This window comes from Gouania willdenowi, chromosome 11 (assembly GCF_900634775.1).
Source record: "Gouania willdenowi chromosome 11, fGouWil2.1, whole genome shotgun sequence".
Lineage (NCBI taxonomy): Eukaryota > Metazoa > Chordata > Actinopteri > Blenniiformes > Gobiesocidae > Gouania > Gouania willdenowi.
This window is the reverse complement of record NC_041054.1, coordinates 8,606,927-8,625,678: the sequence shown is the minus strand read 5'-3', so window position 1 is coordinate 8,625,678 and position 18,752 is coordinate 8,606,927. Positions and strand designations below refer to the sequence as shown.

Below are 18,752 nucleotides of genomic sequence, written 5' to 3'. Positions count from 1 at the left end.
GTGTTTTGTGTTTTGGGGACATGATGTGTCTCTTTGTAGTTTTTTTTTTTGGCCATTGTGCTTCATCATCATCATCATCATCATCATCAGTCATTAAGATACAGGTCAGATGGATGACACGAGCCACGTCTCAGCCAATCACAGTCCAGAGTCCAGGTTCAGGGAGTCTGCAGTGGTTAAATCTGATAAAAGCTGTGAACTGAGAGCTGAGCAGCAGAAAGAGTCGGTGGAAATACAGCAAGACACCTTAAACCTCTGACCTCAACCAACAACAACAACAACAAAAAAAAAATATCTTAAATAAATAGATTTAAAAAAATAAAAATAAAAAAAAGCTTCCAAAGAAAGAAAGAAAGAAAGAAAGTCAGAGGATGTTTTCCTCCTCGCTGCTCCTCTTTTTCCTGCCTCTGTCCGTGTCGGTGTCCCCGGCTGTGGAGGAGGCTTACCGGGCGGTGGTCAGCGTGGTGTCTCCGGGACAGCGGTATCTGACCGAGGACTCCGTCCGCTCCCTCTTTAATACGCTGGAGAAACGTGTGCAATGCGGGACAGTGTCGTGTGAAAAGGTGAGTTTTATTAGGGCCGCTGGAGGTGAGTGCAAGCACAGGTGTATGGAATGGTGCCGTGCTGAGAGGGCGAGGTTCAACAGATATCAGCTGTAGCACGTTAACGTGCACATACACAGTTTGAATCAAACTAAAGGTTTTAATTCAACGAAAACAAATTCTCTTCGACACTGTCATCTAGAAAAAAGTTCTTTTTAACTATTTTCATGGAATAAAGAATTAATAACCGAATAAAAAACGTATTTATTTATTTATTTACTCGTTTGTTCATAACTATGGAAGCCCCTTCCCGCCAGTAAAAAACAATAACTAGGAAAAGTAAAATATTAGTTTTTATTATTATTGTTATTTATTTACCTATATATATATATATATTATTTTTTTTTTTATTATTTAAATTTTAAATATTTTACTTATTTTTGTTTTTTAATTTTGAACACTTTATTTTCAGGTTTTTACGCTGTTATTTTAGGGACCTGTGGACATGCATTAATGGAGATGTCAGGGTGTTTTTACTATGAAGGGAGCGTTGCTCAAGGGCACCTCTCCAGCTACCAGAACTACTTACCTATTATTGGTCAACACCCGGGACTTGAACCAGCGACAATACGGTTTTAGCTAAAGTTTCTACGGACTGAGCTAAAATTATTATTGACAAAAAAATGACTTATTTTAACAATGGGACGATATATAATATTTTTCAGTATTATTTATTGATTAATACAAAGCCTATGCGTGATAATTTATTTGTATTAATGTTTGTATGAACAAAGTTAAAAAAAATTATATTTATCTATATGTGCTAAAATGTTTGAAGAGAGAAAGTGTAGATAATGATTAAATAATTTGATACATTTGTGTCTTCATGTGCCGCTTTTTAAATTAACGACACAGCTTGAAAAAAAAAAAACTCAACAATTTTTAGAAAAAAAAGAAAAATACAGTTTTAATCAAACTGTCAAACAATTTCTTTGTTTTATATTGCTGAACCCTATGGATAGTGTCAACATAACTGGATTTCAGCAGTGGTGGCCTAGTGGTGAGGGCAGTGGGTTTGTAATCAAAAGATCACTGGTTCAATTCTCACCTGAGTCATCACTGTGGGATGTGGAGCAAGAGAATATGTTCTGTGTATTTACAATTTTAGTAATATCTGTATTTTATAAATGCTTCACAGAAAATTCACAAACCTATTTATTTGTGCTCAGGAACAACCTGCTCATTTGTATGTTGGGTTCCAGATACTTTACTTTTACTTATCCACATCATATCAACTTTTTTAAGTAAATATATCATTAAAACGCATCCACGTTTATTTTAGGAACCACTTCAATTCATTTTGGAAAGGCATTTATGTTTTAGCACAGACCCTTCCTTCTTTGGATTTAATCATAACATTACTGGAGATATGAGTGAAGCTTAGTCAAAGCCACTTTATCTTCAAGTTAGTAAAGTCCTTGAGAGAGTAAAGTCCTTGATCTGCCTCCAGTTCAGACACCACCTGCCTCAAACAACTATTTAATGTTCAGAGTGCAAAGAAATATAGTCATCCCACTGAGTTCATGCCTTACCTCCGTTTTAGGGCGTTTGTCAGATTTTAGGCGTTTTTATGCTTTAATGCTGACTCACCCCCGTTTAAATGTGCTCATCATATTTGCACTTGTTTTAGGGGCCTTAGGATAGCGTTATCTAATTTTTTTAATTTTAATTTTTTTTTTCAATTTTGTGCCTTAGTTCCATTTTTGAGCATTTGTCAGATTTTCGTAATTTTTATGCTTTATTGCTGACTCACCCCATTTTAAGTGTGCTCATCATATTTGCGCTTGTTTTAGGGGCCTTAGGATAGCCTTATCTAATTTTTTTTTTTTTTTTCCATTTTTATGCCTTACTATAGCCTTACCTCCGTTTTTGGGCATTTTTCAGATTTTTGTCATTTTTCTGCTTAAATGCTGACACTCCAGTTTAAACGTGCTCGTCATATTTGCACTTGTTTTAGGGGCCTTAGGATAGCCTTATCTAAATTTTTTTATTTTTTTTTCATTTTTATGCCTTACTATAGCCTTACCTCCGTTTTTGGGCATTTGTCAGATATTCATCATTTTTATGCTTAAATGCTGACTCACCCCAGTTTAAACGTCCTCATCATATCTGCACTTGTTTTAGGGGCCTTAGGATAACCTTATCTAAGAAAAAAAAAAATTTGAATTTTTTTTTTCAATTTAATGCCTTACTAAAGCCTTACCTCCATTTTTGTGCATTTTTCAGATTTTTGTCATTTTTGTGCCTAAATGCTGACTCACCCCAGTTTAAACATGCTCATCATATCTGTACTTATTTTAGGGGCCTTAGGATAGCCTTATCTAAAAAAAAAAAAAAAATTTGAATTTTTTTCATTTTTTTGCCTTACTATAGCCTTACCTCCGTTTTTGGGCATTTGTCAGATTATCGTCATTTTCATGCTTTATTGCTGACTCACCCCATTTTAAGTGTGCTCATCCTATTTGCACTTGTTTTAGGGGCCTTAGGATAGCCTGATCTAAAAAAAATTTCACTTTGAATTTTTTTTCAATTTTATGCCTTACTATAGCCTTAGTTCCATTTTTGTGCATTTTTCAGATTTTTGTCATTTTTATGCTTAAATGCTGACTCACCCCAGTTTAAACGTCCTCATCATATTTGCACTTGTTTTAGGGGCCTTAGGATAGCCTTATCTAGAAAAAAAAAAATTTGAATTTTTTTTTCAATTTAATGCCTTACTATAGCCTTACCTCCGTTTTGGGGCATTTGTCAGATATTCGTCATTTTTATGCTTTATTGCTGACTCACCCCATTTTAAGTGTGCTCATCATCTTTGCACTTGTTTTAGGCGCCTTAGGATAGCCTGATCTACATTTTTTTCATTTAGAATTTTTTTCATTGTTATGCCTTACTATAGCCTTACCTCTATTTTTGGGCATTTATCAAATTCTCTTCATTTTCATGCTTAAATGCTGACTCACCCCAGTTTAAACGTCCTCATCATATCTGCACTTGTTTTAGGGGCCTTAGGATAGCCTTATCTAAATTTTTTTTTTTTTGAATTTTTTTCATTTTTATGCCTTACTATAGCCTTACCTCCATTTTTGTGCATTTTTCAGATTTTTGTCATTTTTTGCTTAAATGCTGACTCACCCCAGTTTAAACATGCTCATCATATCTGTACTTGTTTTAGGGGCCTTAGGATAGCCTTATCTAAAAAAAAAAAAAATTTTGAATTTTTTTCATTTTTATGCCTTACTATAGCCTTACCTCCGTTTTGGGGCATTTGTCAGATATTCGTCATTTTTATGCTTTATTGCTGACTCACCCCATTTTAAGTGTGCTCATCATCTTTGCACTTGTTTTAGGCGCCTTAGGATAGCCTTATCTACATTTTTTTCATTTAGAATTTTTTTCATTGTTATGCCTTACTAAAGCCTTACCTCCATTTTTGTGCATTTTTCAGATTTTTGTCATTTTTGTGCTTAAATGCTGACTCACCCCAGTTTAAACATGCTCATCATATCTGTACTTGTTTTAAGGGCCTTAGGATAGCCTTATCTAAAAAAAAAAAAATTTTGAATTTTTTTCATTTTTATGCCTTACTATAGCCTTACCTCCGTTTTGGGGCATTTGTCAGATATTCGTCATTTTTATGCTTTATTGCTGACTCACCCCATTTTAAGTGTGCTCATCATCTTTGCACTTGTTTTAGACGCCTTAGGATAGCCTTATCTACATTTTTTTCATTTAGAATTTTTTTCATTGTTATGCCTTACTATAGCCTTACCTCTATTTTTGGGCATTTATCAAATTCTCTTCATTTTCATGCTTAAATGCTGACTCACCCCAGTTTAAACGTCCTCATCATATCTGCACTTGTTTTAGGGGCCTTAAAATTTTTTTCATTTTTATGCCTTACTATAGCCTTACCTCCATTTTTGTGCATTTTTCAGATTTTTGTCATTTTTGTGCTTAAATGCTGACTCACCCCAGTTTAAACATGCCCATCATATCTGTACTTATTTTAGGGGCCTTAGGATAGCCTTATCTAAAAAAAAAAAAATTTTGAATTTTTTTCATTTTTATGCCTTACTATAGCCTTACCTCCGTTTTGGGGCATTTGTCAGATATTCGTCATTTTTATGCTTTATTGCTGACTCACCCCATTTTAAGTGTGATCATCATCTTTGCACTTGTTTTAGGCGCCTTAGGATAGCCTTATCTACATTTTTTTCATTTAGAATTTTTTTCATTGTTATGCCTTACTATAGCCTTACCTCTATTTTTGGGCATTTATCAAATTCTCTTCATTTTCATGCTTAAATGCTGACTCACCCCAGTTTAAACATCCGCATCATATCTGCACTTGTTTTAGGGGCCTTAGGATAGCCTTATCTAAATTTTTTTTTTTTTTTAATTTTTTTCATTTTTATGCCTTACTAAAGCCTTACCTCCATTTTTGTGCATTTTTCAGATTTTTGTCATTTTTATGCTTAAATGCTGACTCACCCCAGTTTAAACGTCCTCATCATATCTGCACTTGTTTTAGGGGCCTTAGGATAGCCTTATCTAAATTTTTTTTTTTTTTTGAATTTTTTTCATTTTTATGCCTTACTATAGCCTTACCTCCGTTTTTGGGCATTTGTCAGATATTTGTCATTTTCATGCTTTATTGCTGACTCACCCCAGTTTAAACGTCCTCATCATATCTGCACTTGTTTTAGGGGCCTTAGGATAGCCCTAACTTAATTTTTTTTCATTTAGAATTTTTTTCATTTTTATGCTTTACTATAGCCTTACCTCCATTTTTGTGCATTTTTCAGATTTTTGTCATTTTTATGCTTAAATGCTGACTCACCCCAGTTTAAACGTCCTCATCATATCTGCACTTGTTTTAGGGGCCTTAGGATAGCCTTATCTAAATATTTTTTTTTTTTGAATTTTTTTCATTTTTATGCCTTACTATAGCCTTACCTCCATTTTTGTGCATTTTTCAGATTTTTGTCATTTTTGTGCTTAAATGCTGACTCACCCCAGTTTAAACATGCTCATCATATCTGTACTTGTTTTAGGGGCCTTAGGATAGCCTTATCTAAAAAAAAAAAAATTTTGAATTTTTTTTTCAATTTAATGCCTTACTAAAGCCTTAGTTCCATTTCTGTGCATTTTTCAGATTTTTGTCATTTTTGTGCTTAAATGCTGACTCACCCCAGTTTAAACATGCTCATCATATCTGTACTTATTTTAGGGGCCTTAGGATAGCCTTATCTAAAAAAAAAAATTTGAATTTTTTTCATTTTTTTGCCCTACTATAGCCTTACCTCCGTTTTTGGGCATTTGTCAGATTATCGTCATTTTCATGCTTTATTGCTGACTCACCCCATTTTAAGTGTGCTCATCCTATTTGCACTTGTTTTAGGGGCCTTAGGATAGCCTGATCTAAAAAAAAATTCACTTTGAATTTTTTTTCAATTTTATGCCTTACTATAGCCTTAGTTCCATTTTTGTGCATTTTTCAGATTTTTGTCATTTTTATGCTTAAATGCTGACTCACCCCAGTTTAAACATGCTCATCATATCTGTACTTGTTTTAGGGGCCTTAGGATAGCCTTATCTAAAAAAAAAAAAAAATTTTGAATTTTTTTCATTTTTATGCCTTACTATAGCCTTACCTCCGTTTTGGGGCATTTGTCAGATATTCGTCATTTTCATGCTTTATTGCTGACACCCCATTTTAATTGTGCTCATCATCTTTGCACTTGTTTTAGGCGCCTTAGGATAGCCTTATCTACATTTTTTTCATTTAGAATTTTTTTCATTGTTATGCCTTACTATAGCCTTACCTCTATTTTTGGGCATTTATCAAATTCTCTTCATTTTCATGCTTAAATGCTGACTCACCCCAGTTTAAACATCTGCATCATATCTGCACTTGTTTTAGGGGCCTTAGGATAGCCTTATCTAAAAAAAAATTATTTTGATTTTTTTTTCAATTTAATGCCTTACTGAAGCCTTACCTCCATTTTTGTGCAGTTTTCAGATTTTTGTCATTTTTATGCTTAAATGCTGATTCACCCCAGTTTAAACGTCCTCATCATATCTGCACTTGTTTTAGGGGCCTTAGGATAGCCTTATCTAAATTTTTATTTTTTTGAATTTTTTTCATTTTTATGCCTTACTATAGCCTTACCTCCGTTTTTGGGCATTTGTCAGATATTCGTCATGTTTGTGCTTAAATGGTGACTCACCCCAGTTTAAACGTGCTCATCATATCTGTACTTGTTTTAGGGGCCTTAGGATAGCCTTATCTAGAAAAAATTTGTTTTGAATTTTTTTCATTTTTATGCCTTACTATAGCCTTACCTCCGTTTTTGGGCATTTGTCAGATATTCGTCATTTTCATGCTTTATTGCTGACTCACCCCATTTTAAGTGTGCTCATCATATTTGCACTTGTTTTAGGGGCCTTAGGATAACCTTATCTAAAAAAAAATTTATTTTGAATTTTTTTTTTCAATTTAATGGCTTACCAAAGCCTTACCTCCATTTTTGTGCATTTTTCAGATTTTTGTCATTTTTATGCTTAAATGCTGACTCACCCCAGTTTAAACGTCCTCATCATATTTGCACTTGTTTTACAGGCCTTAGGATAGCCTTATCTAAAAAAAAAAAAAGTTTTGAATTTTTTTCATTTTTATGCCTTACTAAAGCCTTACCTCCATTTTTGTGCATTTTTCAGATTTTTGTCACTTTTATGCTTAAATGATGACTCACCCCAGTTTAAACATCTGCATCATATCTGCACTTGTTTTAGGGGCCTTAGGATAGCCTTATCTAAAAAAAAATTATTTTGATTTTTTTTTCAATTTAATGCCTTACTGAAGCCTTACCTCCATTTTTGTGCATTTTTCAGATTTTTGTCATTTTTATGCTTAAATGCTGACTCACCCCATTTTAAGTGTGCTCATCCTTTTTGCACTTGTTTTAGGGGCCTTAGGACAGCCTTATCTAAAAAATAATTATTTTGAATTTTTTTTCAATTTTATACCTCCATTTTTGTGCAGTTTTCAGATTTTTGTCATTTTTATGCTTAAATGCTGATTCACCCCAGTTTAAACGTCCTCATCATATCTGCACTTGTTTTAGGGGCCTTAGGATAGCCTTATCTAAATTTTTATTTTTTTGAATTTTTTTCATTTTTATGCCTTACTATAGCCTTACCTCCGTTTTTGGGCATTTGTCAGATATTCGTCATGTTTGTGCTTAAATGCTGACTCACCCCAGTTTAAATGTGCTCATCATATCTGTACTTGTTTTAGGGGCCTTAGGATAGCCTTATCTAGAAAAAATTTGTTTTGAATTTTTTTCATTTTTATGCCTTACTATAGCCTTACCTCCGTTTTTGGGCATTTGTCAGATATTCGTCATTTTCATGCTTTATTGCTGACTCACCCCATTTTAAGTGTGCTCATCATATTTGCACTTGTTTTAGGGGCCTTAGGATAACCTTATCTAAAAAAAAATTTATTTTGAATTTTTTTTTTCAATTTAATGGCTTACCAAAGCCTTACCTCCATTTTTGTGCATTTTTCAGATTTTTGTCATTTTTATGCTTAAATGCTGACTCACCCCAGTTTAAACGTCCTCATCATATTTGCACTTGTTTTACAGGCCTTAGGATAGCCTTATCTAAAAAAAAAAAAAGTTTTGAATTTTTTTCATTTTTATGCCTTACTAAAGCCTTACCTCCATTTTTGTGCATTTTTCAGATTTTTGTCACTTTTATGCTTAAATGATGACTCACCCCAGTTTAAACGTCCTCATCATATCTGCACTTGTTTTAGGGGCCTTAGGATAGCCCTAACTTAATTTTTTTTCATTTAGAATTTTTTTCATTTTAATGCCTTTCTATAGCCTTACCTCCGTTTTTGGGTGTTTGTACATTTTTGTGATTTTTATGCTTTAATGCTGATACCCTAGTTTAAATGTGCTCATCATATTTGCACTTGTTTTAGTGGCCTTAGGATAGTGTTATCTAGTTTTAATTTTTTTTTTTCAATTTTGTGCCTCAGTTTTTGTGCATTTGTCAGATTTTCATCATTTTCATAATTTTTATGCTTTTTTTGCTGACTCACCCAATTTTAAGTGTGCTCATCATATTTGTACTTGTTTTAGGGGCCTGAGGATAACCTTATCTAATTTTTTTTTTTATTTTGTTTTTATTTTTTTGCCTGCCTATAGCCTGACATCTGTTTTGGGGCATTTGTAAATTTTCGTCATTTTTTTGCTTTTACTTCATTTTGAGGCGTTTAAAATTGATGTCCGTTTTTTTGGCCCTTTCAATTCGTGTAAGTTGTGTGTCAGTATTACTTGATGGACCGGAGGTTACACAGTGTGTAATATCACTACATAGTGTAAACAATAGTTTTTGATTTGTGATGTAATCATCTAATATTTCACTTTCTGTATGTGTGTCTACTTTAGTGTGATCTCGCCGGCGCTGTCCAGCAACTCTTCAACAATCACTCTGGCCATGCAAAGGAACACTCCGGAATGAGCTTGGACAACGTGACCGTGTCAGTGTCTCAGTTTTCGGACTTTGCAGCTGGATCCATCCTCTACCTCACCTCTCCCATTGTGGTCTGTGAAGCAGTGCATCGTGGGAGGTGGGGAGAGGAGACGGAGCATTTCTTGCACAAAATCACACACCACCAGCATGCTGATGACAGCAGGTCGAGCCACGGCCATGAACATGAGCACATGGATATCCATGGGTTGGAGACTGTGTTTCAGGAACTCCAGGAACACTATGAGGTCTCAGACATTGAGGTAAGCACAGATTCACGCTTTATCAGGAGACTGATTTTTTCGAACATGAACACAACAGCAGCGTATTTATCACAATGAGAAAATATGAATAATAATTAAAGAAAATAATAAATAAAACAAAGCAAAGGGAAAATAAATGGTTCCAAAGTCCTGCACGTGAAGCCTGTACATGTTCGAAAATGAGTAAGAGAAAGTATAAACTTACATAATCCTACCCCTTGTAATATCTAGTACTATACATAATTTCTATGCATTAATCTTCTTATTTTATACACTTATTTACACTATAAAAGGAGACATACTCTATATATACATATATATATAATATATATCTATATACTTATACACTTCATGTAATCCACTATACATCAATCTGTCCAAACATACGCATTCATAAGTACATACAATAAAGGGTGTTTTAGGGTATTTACCACCAATACAATAAGAAAAAAGAGCATATGGCCATTTTTGTTAAAACAGCCATTTGGGAAATGGCCGCCAAAAGTGACCAAGGCAAAATCTCGACAGGGTCTCTGTCCAAAATTGTTCACAATACACTATTCTACATGTGTACCAATTTTGGTGCTTTTATGCAAATTTCAATAATTGATCTGAAATATAATTCTATGCTGCTGCACTAATAACCATTAGTCCTACGTAGAGCGCAACCAATAGGGGATTTCTAGGGCCAATTCCTATATTCAGGTTTTTTTAACCGACAGCTGATGTTTCTGGCAATTACCGAAATATGGGCCGATATACAAAATAAAAACATTGATATACACAAGGTATATACTGTACATGAGCACAAATACTTATAATACCCAACATATGATTCAAGACAAAGAAGTAAAATACTACTTGATTTAAAAAAAAAAAAAAAAATGAATTGGCAACGCTGTCAACATATGGATTGTAAAACTATATATTCCGATATTTCTGGAATAAAATCTAAAAGAAGAAAGTTGCTCAGATCTCAAACAGTAAACGTAAGTAAATCCAAAAAAGGCAAAATATTAGGTGTATATAATATTATAGATATCATTAACACTTTAATCTCCATCATCACAAAGGATGAAAAGACTTTCAGGATTGTTGTTTAAAGTGTTTATTTCATCCATCCCCTCCCTCTGTCTTTCATCACCATGGTAACTAGGTCTGTCTGACAGCCGATGACATCATGTCAGAGGTAAATGCGACCTCAGGACACCAGGAAGTAGAAGTGGGTGTCCTCCTGGGCCGCGTGCTGTACCACGCCCTCCTGGGTCACTGTTTCAGGCTTCACTCACTGCCTGAGGAAAACTTTTTCATCCACTACATCATGAAGAAATTTGGGTCTGAGAATTTCACAGTTGAAAGTAAATATACTTGTCTGGTTTTTTGTGCCATTTCTCCACGTTTTTGGTATCATTGTTAGTGTTTGTGCAGGATGTCTTCAGTAACCTGTTGGTGTTCATTTTGTGTAGATTTGGAGGCTCTTATGAAAAGCCTAAAAATTGGACCTAAAGATTCTGATCATGACCACGGACACGAGCATGACCTTGGACCCAAGCACGGACACGGGCATGATCACAGCAGCCATAAAAGGAGAAAGAGAAGCAGCCATGAACATCATGAGGAACATCAGAGCAACTCCACCTGGGAACATGTAATCACTCACTCTTCTTCTGCATCATTCATTTAATTTAAATCATCACCATTCCAAGTTGGATCATTCCATGTGAATTCAACAAATTTTCAGGACATCAGACACACTTTGGTCTCAAAAAATTCTGAAATTTTTACCAATACTTCCTAATAATTCAACTGGCACGCTGTACATTTTTAGTTTGATTGGATGAACACTTTTTGAGATATGGACAATGTAGTGAGGGCGGGATGTGTCAATTTTCGATCGTCCTTATTCTTCTTCCATTTTCAGCTTTCAGGAACTACATCACATAGGAAACTGAAATTTGGTATATACTGTAGCTCCACCTACTCTCTCAGAATATGCAAAATGAGCTGTTATACATCCTTTGTGGTGGACATGCTAGCCCCTCAAAGTTGGAAAATAGCTTGTCGGTGTTTTGGGCTCGAACATATTTGTTGTTGTTTGTTTCCCATGTGGTGTCATTTTTGAGATTTTGGAAGATGAAAATGGAAGAAAAATAAGGACGCTCCAAAATCCCACAAAAATCGAAACATACCCCCTCACTAAATTGTCCATATCTCAGAAAGATTTTGTCCGATCAAACTAAAAATCTACAGTGTGCCTATTGAATAATTCTGGAACAATTGGTAAAAATGTCTGAATTTTTGGAGACCGAAGTGCGTGCACCATTTGTGAAATTACATGGAATAACCCAGTTACAAGATGTCCTCCTTTCTGCTCCCTCAGCATTGTTTCTCAGCTGATGACCTGATCCTGATCTATGATCTGCCTGGAAACAAATCGTCCACGTCTGGGCTTGCTGCAGCTGACGTAGCACGGATTAGTCCAGCACTGGTACAGCAGATTGTTAGTGGAGCCTGTACTAACAGCACAGAGATAGTGACGCCTGACGGGCTCTCCACCACAGAAAGTACGACCCCTGTGTTCCCCCTAAATAACTTAGAGTGACGACTGAAACTCATTTATAAATATGAACCCCATCATTTCTTCTGTTTCTCAAGGATACCTGTACGCAACCCTTGCCAACACATTGATCACACTCACAGCCATGTTTGGCATTGTGGTGCTGCTGTGCACCTCCTGCACCCATGTTTTCCAGCTGTGTATACAGTTCTGCATCAGCATGGCCGTAGGCTCACTAACAGGGGATGCTTTACTGCACCTGCTGCCCATGGTGAGTCAACACTTGAATCATATGAAACATTCACTAATCCAAGAAAAGTTGCACACTCACCTGTTCCACTGATTTCCTCTGCTAGGTTTTTGGTTTGCACGTGCACTCACATGACAGCAGTGAGGACCATTCAGATCACAGTGTGCCGGACTACCTGTACAAGATGCTGGTCCTGCTGGCAGCCATTTACTTCTTCTACCTAATGGAAGCCATCTTCTCTCTGATCACATATAAAGACCAACATCATCAGCATCATCACAGGGTACGACTTCCTGCCACAGCAGTGCCATCAAAGTGCAGCTGTGGGAAAACACAAGGTCTACTCACTGTTGGCAGAATGTTATCGTCAGTTGTAGTGTAACCGAGAGTGATCCAGGCCTGGTTTTGGAGAAAAAGGCAAAACTTCTCAAATCTATCAATTAGTCTAAATCGGTGGTTCTCAACCTTTTCAGCCTGTGACCCCCAAAATGAAGGTGCCAGAGACTGGGGAGACAGGGCCATCTATAAGGGGGAATAAAGGAGAGAGATTTTTGGGGCCCATTCATAAAGTCAACAAAATGATGGTTCATTGTTATATGAATCTGTGATAACCACATATATTTATTTATCTGGGTAATGTCTAGTAATATCCATGAAGTTTATTGTTATTTGTGCCTTTGTATATAGTCATCTTAAAGATGTAAATCCTTGTTTTAATCAGAAATAAAAAGGGGTTAAAAATGACCAAAAATGGTGAAAAAGGTGGTGAAATGGGATTTTAAAAACACAAATTGGTTAAAAGTTGCAAATTAAAGGGGTCAAAAATGGAAAGAAAAAGTGGTGAAAAGGGTTCAAAGTGTCGATATTGGCTTAAAACTGGCAGAAGTGGTGGGAGGTTGGGGTAAAGTACTTTAAACAGTAGGAACAATTAGTTTAAACTGGCAAAAAAAAAATGGTCATGACAATGGTGAAAAGAGGTTAAAAGTAACAATAATAGATCAACACATGCGGCTTTAGATGGGAAAAGTGGTGGAAGGGTTTATAAGTGCTGAAAATGTCTTGAAAGTAGTAAAGAAAATGTGCAGAAAAGGCATTTAAATTTCATGGAGAAGTGGCAAAAACAGGAGCAATGTAGAAAAAGTGCATTAAAATGATAAAAAAAAAAAAAAATGAGAAAATTGGAAATTTAGTTAAAATATGGCAAGTTTGGTGTAGTTGCAGAAAAATTGTGAAAATGAGCAAAAATAGGCTAAAATTGTAAAAAAAAAAAAAAATCTGGAAGGCATCTGGCAACCCCTTCCCAGTGTCTCTAAATGACTTGCAAGTGTTTATTGGTCATGTTTTGTTTTTTCCTTCTTGTTTTAGGAGGACGAGTCGCATCATTGTGACCATGGGAAAGTGTTAGAAATGTATCAAAAGGAAAAGAAACAGAAAATCAAATCGCAGACGGCATCCAAAGCAGAACTGGTGAGAAACGTGATTTCATCTGATCACAGTTTGTGCACAAATAATGTACAGTATTTTTTAATGGAAACAATCATGTGACCCAATCTTATATGTTTCAGGTTGAGTGTGAAGAAAATGATCAATCACTTCCAGAATCCCAACAACGCAACAGAGGTGTCTGATGATAGTCCAACACGATGTCCTCACACTGATGTAATGTAGCTAATGATGGTTCTCTGTCTGTGTTGGTCTGTAGAACAGCGTCTGCTGCCCTACATGATAACCATCGGTGACGGACTGCATAATTTTGCTGACGGCTTAGCGATCGGCGCCGCTTTCTCACTGTCGTGGAAGTCGGGTCTGGCCACGTCGCTGGCCGTCCTCTGCCATGAGCTTCCTCACGAGCTCGGTAAAAAAGTCCAGAGAAGCTGAACTGATAGAACTTCAGTGAAAGTTCTTCATCATCATCATCATCATGTTTGCTCTTGTTTTCCATTTCAGGCGACTTTGCTATCCTGCTGCACAGCGGCCTGTCAGTGAAAAAGGCCCTCCTGTTAAACGTGGCCAGTGCCATGACGTCATACATCGGCCTTTACATCGCTCTGTCTGTAGCTACTGACCTGGCATCCAAACAGTGGATAGCAGCCATTACTAGTGGTCTCTTCCTCTATGTGGGACTGGCTGATATGGTGAGGATTACCTAGCAAAAGCTAGAAAAAACAAGCAACATTCTAAGCTAATTTTCTCCGTTTTTCCTTTCAGCTGCCCACCATGCTCCATATAAGATACAAGAAACCGTGGCTCATGTTTCTGCTGCAGAACGTCGGCCTTCTGACTGGTTGGGGTATTTTATTGTTATTGTCACTTTATGAGGAGAAGATTGTCTTTTAGCTGCTGATTGTTATGACACCGACCTGTTCCGAGGCTTCATTTTTACCTTTGGATCAGCAAATGTCGATCATAAAACCTATGAATGATTCACGTCTACATGACTGGAGTTTATGAGCCTACCTGTAAAACCAGCTCTAAAACCAGCTGATGTAGACAAAACCAAGTCCATGTTTTGATCCTGGTTCCTTTTAGAAATTTCAAATTGAATGTGTTTGACCATATTTATTTATCTCAAAAGATTTAACTACTGATTAAATGTGTTTTGTGTAAATTACTGCATTAAATGTACTGAGAGTATCCAAAAAAACAAAACAAAACAGTAAAATACACAATTTTTACCAAAAACTATTTAGAATTTTGCTCAAAACTTTGGGGAAAAATGCATTTGGGTTTTTTAGGTGGACATTACACACACTAACGTTGACATCAAGCTAAGATTTTATAGATACTTAAGTTCCTTTGAAGTAGGTCCACATTTGAAGCAGTTTTTTGTGAGCTTTTGAAATGTAAATTTGAATCTTCTCTATTTCAGATTGTTTTTTTTTGTTTTTTTTTACTCAGTTTAATTTTTTTTTTATACATATATTTGGTTTGGTTCTTCTTCATGTTAATATGAAAGCAGTCATGTCAGGAAAATAAGATTTCCCCCTAAAAAAAAGTACTATAAGTATTTTACACAAATAATTTTTCCTGTATTTATGGAAGTAAATGTGTCCTGTTGTATCTTTTATATTTTTACACAAATTAAAAGTAGTATTTAAAAACTCCACATGTGCTCTGTGTGGCGTTTTCTTTAGGTGAAGCCGAGGATAAAGACGTATTTTATGTGTGTGTGAGTGGACTCTGTACTGCCGATCAAAAGCTGTGTGTTATTGTTATGTAAAAAAAATGTTAATAAAATCCAAAATGTAGTAACTGGTCAATAATGTAACATAAATGCTGAACTCAAAATGCTAAATCTTTTTTTTTTTACTTTTTTATTGTTACAATAAGGAGCAGGCAAAGCATTTCCCCCTAACAAAGTGTAATAATTTTATTACATCAGATTCAATGATTTCTGGATGAAAGGACTTATTGCAGTATTTTTCAACCATGGGGTTGTGGCCCAACGTGGGGTTGCTTGGAATTAAAATGGGGTTGATTGATGAAAAATTGCTGATTAAAGTCATATGTATTTTCACTTATTAATAGAATTAGTCTTATTAATAAATGATGATTCTTGATGAATAATAATGAAAAAAGACAAAAAGGAAAATAAAATGGAAAAAAGGAAGAAAAAAAAAAGAGTGGGGAAAATATATATTCTTTATCACACGCAATTTCAAACAAAAGTATTCTATATTTTCAGTTTCTCAAATAAAATGCAGTATAAACATATATATATATATGAAAATATCTGCGCTGGCGCATCTTGTCACTTTGTGCACTAATCGTGGGTACATTGCATTTGTAACACAGTATAACAAACATGAACAAAAACTAATTATAGAGAAAGAAAAAAAGTGTTGCTGGGGTCCCCAGAAATTTGTGATATAAAAATGGGGTCACGACCCGAAAAAGGGTGGGAACCACTGGCTCATTTCTTACTTATATATATATACATTCATATAAGGTAAAACGTGTTTACATTTTGGGCTCCGCATCTTCCAGTTGTAACATTTTTGGTTTCATTACAATTTTTTTTTTCTTTTTATTACATTTCAGGCTCAGCACTTTTGTTACATTATTGAACAGCTATGCATTCTGGGTCATTGTCACATTTCAGGCTCTAACAAGCCCTTAAAAAGAACCAGAGTGTTCAGTGCATGCTTCAGTTCTAGGTTATAGTGGAGGGAACAGGCCACCATAGATGAACATCTCTGGCTCCTTTGTTGCATGTTATATAAATGCATGGTTATGGACAGAGTCCAAGGCAAAAGGACGATTGTAACCACATGTAGTGACGTCCGCGATGACAAACGTCTGCCACTTCACCACAGTCTGCAAAAGCAAATGACGTAGATTGAACCCTAACCCAACGCACGGAATGGAAGGAGCTCCTCTGACTGTCCCAGAAGCCAGTTACGACTTTGAACTTGACTTCAGAGTTTTATGAGCCATAAAAGTTCAGTCGTCCTCCTGATTTACTTATGAAACAACAGGATTTATTACCCTCACATTGCACCGATAATTATTATTTTGGAGCGACTTTATGAATCAAGGAAGGACTGAAGACGAGCCAACACTAACATTAAAAGTAAACATCACAGCTTTAAAGTGCTGCAGCAGGTCATAAGCTGTCATTATGGTGATCCATGGTAGAAACGCAAGATAAAGTCTTTAGTGTTCAACTCAATGAATCAGGAGCTAAAAAAGGTGAGTAAATGTGACAGAAATAAGAGAAAACCCCACAATCAGCAAGTCTGGAATAAACACAGTGAATAATTCAAGTTTCACATCGTGATAAAAAACCAGATTGAGGTCAGTTTGCCTCGGCTTGAATCTTTTCTTCACACTCCAAACTCTTGGAGGAGTGACTTTACCTCAACAACAGGATTAACATTTCTCTGAAAGGGGCGGATTTACTGTAATGTTCTTTCTTTACTTGGGTTTATAGACTTTATGGTCACATGGAAGCTGAGATCGGCAGGTTCTACATGCTGGAGTTTCCACTGGGTGGAGAATTGTCATGATAAAAGAGCACAGTGCCCGTTTGGAAATATCTGTGTCATTGATAACAGAGCAGTGAACTGTTGGTCACCTCGTCAGCAACACAAAGATAATCCTGCACTAGCCACATATACTGTATATAACCAACAAATCATCATAGATGGAGTTTGAAGCAAATATGTAAAAAAGCAGAGTTTAGCGGTAAACATGGGAAAAAGCGGTAAAGGAACAGAATTTATTTAATTTGAACACAAATTACACGTACGTTCACCTCATATCTGATGAAGTCCATCTAAAGCAGGGGTGTCAAACTCATTTATTTTACTTCATGGGACAAATACGGAGCAGTTTGATCTCGAGTGGGTCGTAGATTTTATGAGAGAAAACAAGTATTTCCAACATCATTGTGTGCAACATTATTGTAATGATTCACTCAACTTCCGATACGATTGGATTCACGATACTGGGTTCACGATACCATTCTCTCACGATTTATTTTACAAAATGAGACTGTTGACAAATGACTGAAAAATAGTCATTTATTTTTAATATTTTTGGGAAAAAAAACTAGAAAATACTGTACTATTTTCCTTTATCTTTCATTGTCAAAAGAATCCCTTAATAAACTATTTAAAACCATGCAATTTAATTTAATGCAATATAATGCTGCATCATGTTGGTTGTGCTATTTGCGTAGTTCCCCGTCTTCCTGCAATATTTGCACATAGTTTTTGTCTTGTCAGTTATTTTCTCACCTCTTTCATTTTCCGTCTTGGGGAAGTCAAAATGCTTCCACACCTCCGACTTAAAAACATGGTGGTGCGTCCTGACTGTAAATGATAGGCTAGCCTACAACCAATCGTGCTCTCCTGGCGCCAACATCATGTCACTTGTGAGTGACAAAAGAAGGATAATAGATGGCGTCCTCTGTTGTTTTAAAAAGGTACTGTAATTCAATGAACCGTGACACCTATGAATCGATTTGTAACTCTCTCACAATAATCTTTACATTACTATTATTGTGTTATAGTTTACACTTCTACGTATACATAAAATACTAAATACATAAGAAATGGACTATATCCAAGCAATAAGTGATAGATATCAGTCCCAACGGGATCTTCAGTTTAAATTTCCTAGAAATTTGTGACCAATATCTATTTAATTAAGGGAAAAAATATATCATAATTTGAGGAAAATTGAAGGATTTTGAGGTTTAACATTAAAAATGGCTGCAATCATGCGATATAAGCACCAGGTGTGTTGAGTGTATCATTTACACAACGATTCATGTTCGCGCTGTCATTTTTACTTTCTTCTGCGGGCCAGATTTGGACCCCGGGCCATGAGTTTGACACAAACAAAACATCTGACGTAAAGGCTGTTTCAATATAAGATAAGACACTTTTTCAAAACATCAGTCTGACTTAATTACCGTCAGCACACGTCAAAATTTACATCTACAGTGGATATAAAAAGCCTACACACCTCTGTTCAAATGGCAAGTTTTTGTGACGTAAAAAAAATGACACCAAGATAAATAATTT

General features: G+C 35.6%; 2 protein-coding genes across 2 annotated transcripts in view; one reads left to right on the top strand and one right to left on the bottom strand.

Moving 5' to 3' along the window:
* The first annotated feature begins 220 nt into the window (after window positions 1-220).
* On the top strand, window positions 221-15,323 carry slc39a4 (solute carrier family 39 member 4). The gene is made up of 12 exons (XM_028461653.1): window positions 221-563; window positions 9,068-9,412; window positions 10,569-10,770; window positions 10,879-11,060; window positions 11,793-11,976; window positions 12,068-12,240; window positions 12,326-12,502; window positions 13,585-13,686; window positions 13,785-13,839; window positions 13,922-14,074; window positions 14,167-14,354; window positions 14,428-15,323. The coding sequence occupies exons 1-12, from the start codon at window positions 372-374 to the stop codon at window positions 14,554-14,556; spliced, it is 2,082 nt and encodes a 693-aa protein (XP_028317454.1). The 5' UTR covers window positions 221-371; the 3' UTR covers window positions 14,557-15,323.
* recql4 (RecQ helicase-like 4) overlaps window positions 12,592-18,752 on the bottom strand; it is a 22,991-nt gene continuing 16,830 nt past the window's right edge. Inside the window, exon 27 of the mRNA XM_028461652.1 lies at window positions 12,592-12,741. Coding sequence (XP_028317453.1) covers window positions 12,689-12,741 — 53 coding nt within the window. The 3' untranslated portion in view covers window positions 12,592-12,688. The remainder of the gene's footprint in view (window positions 12,742-18,752) is intronic.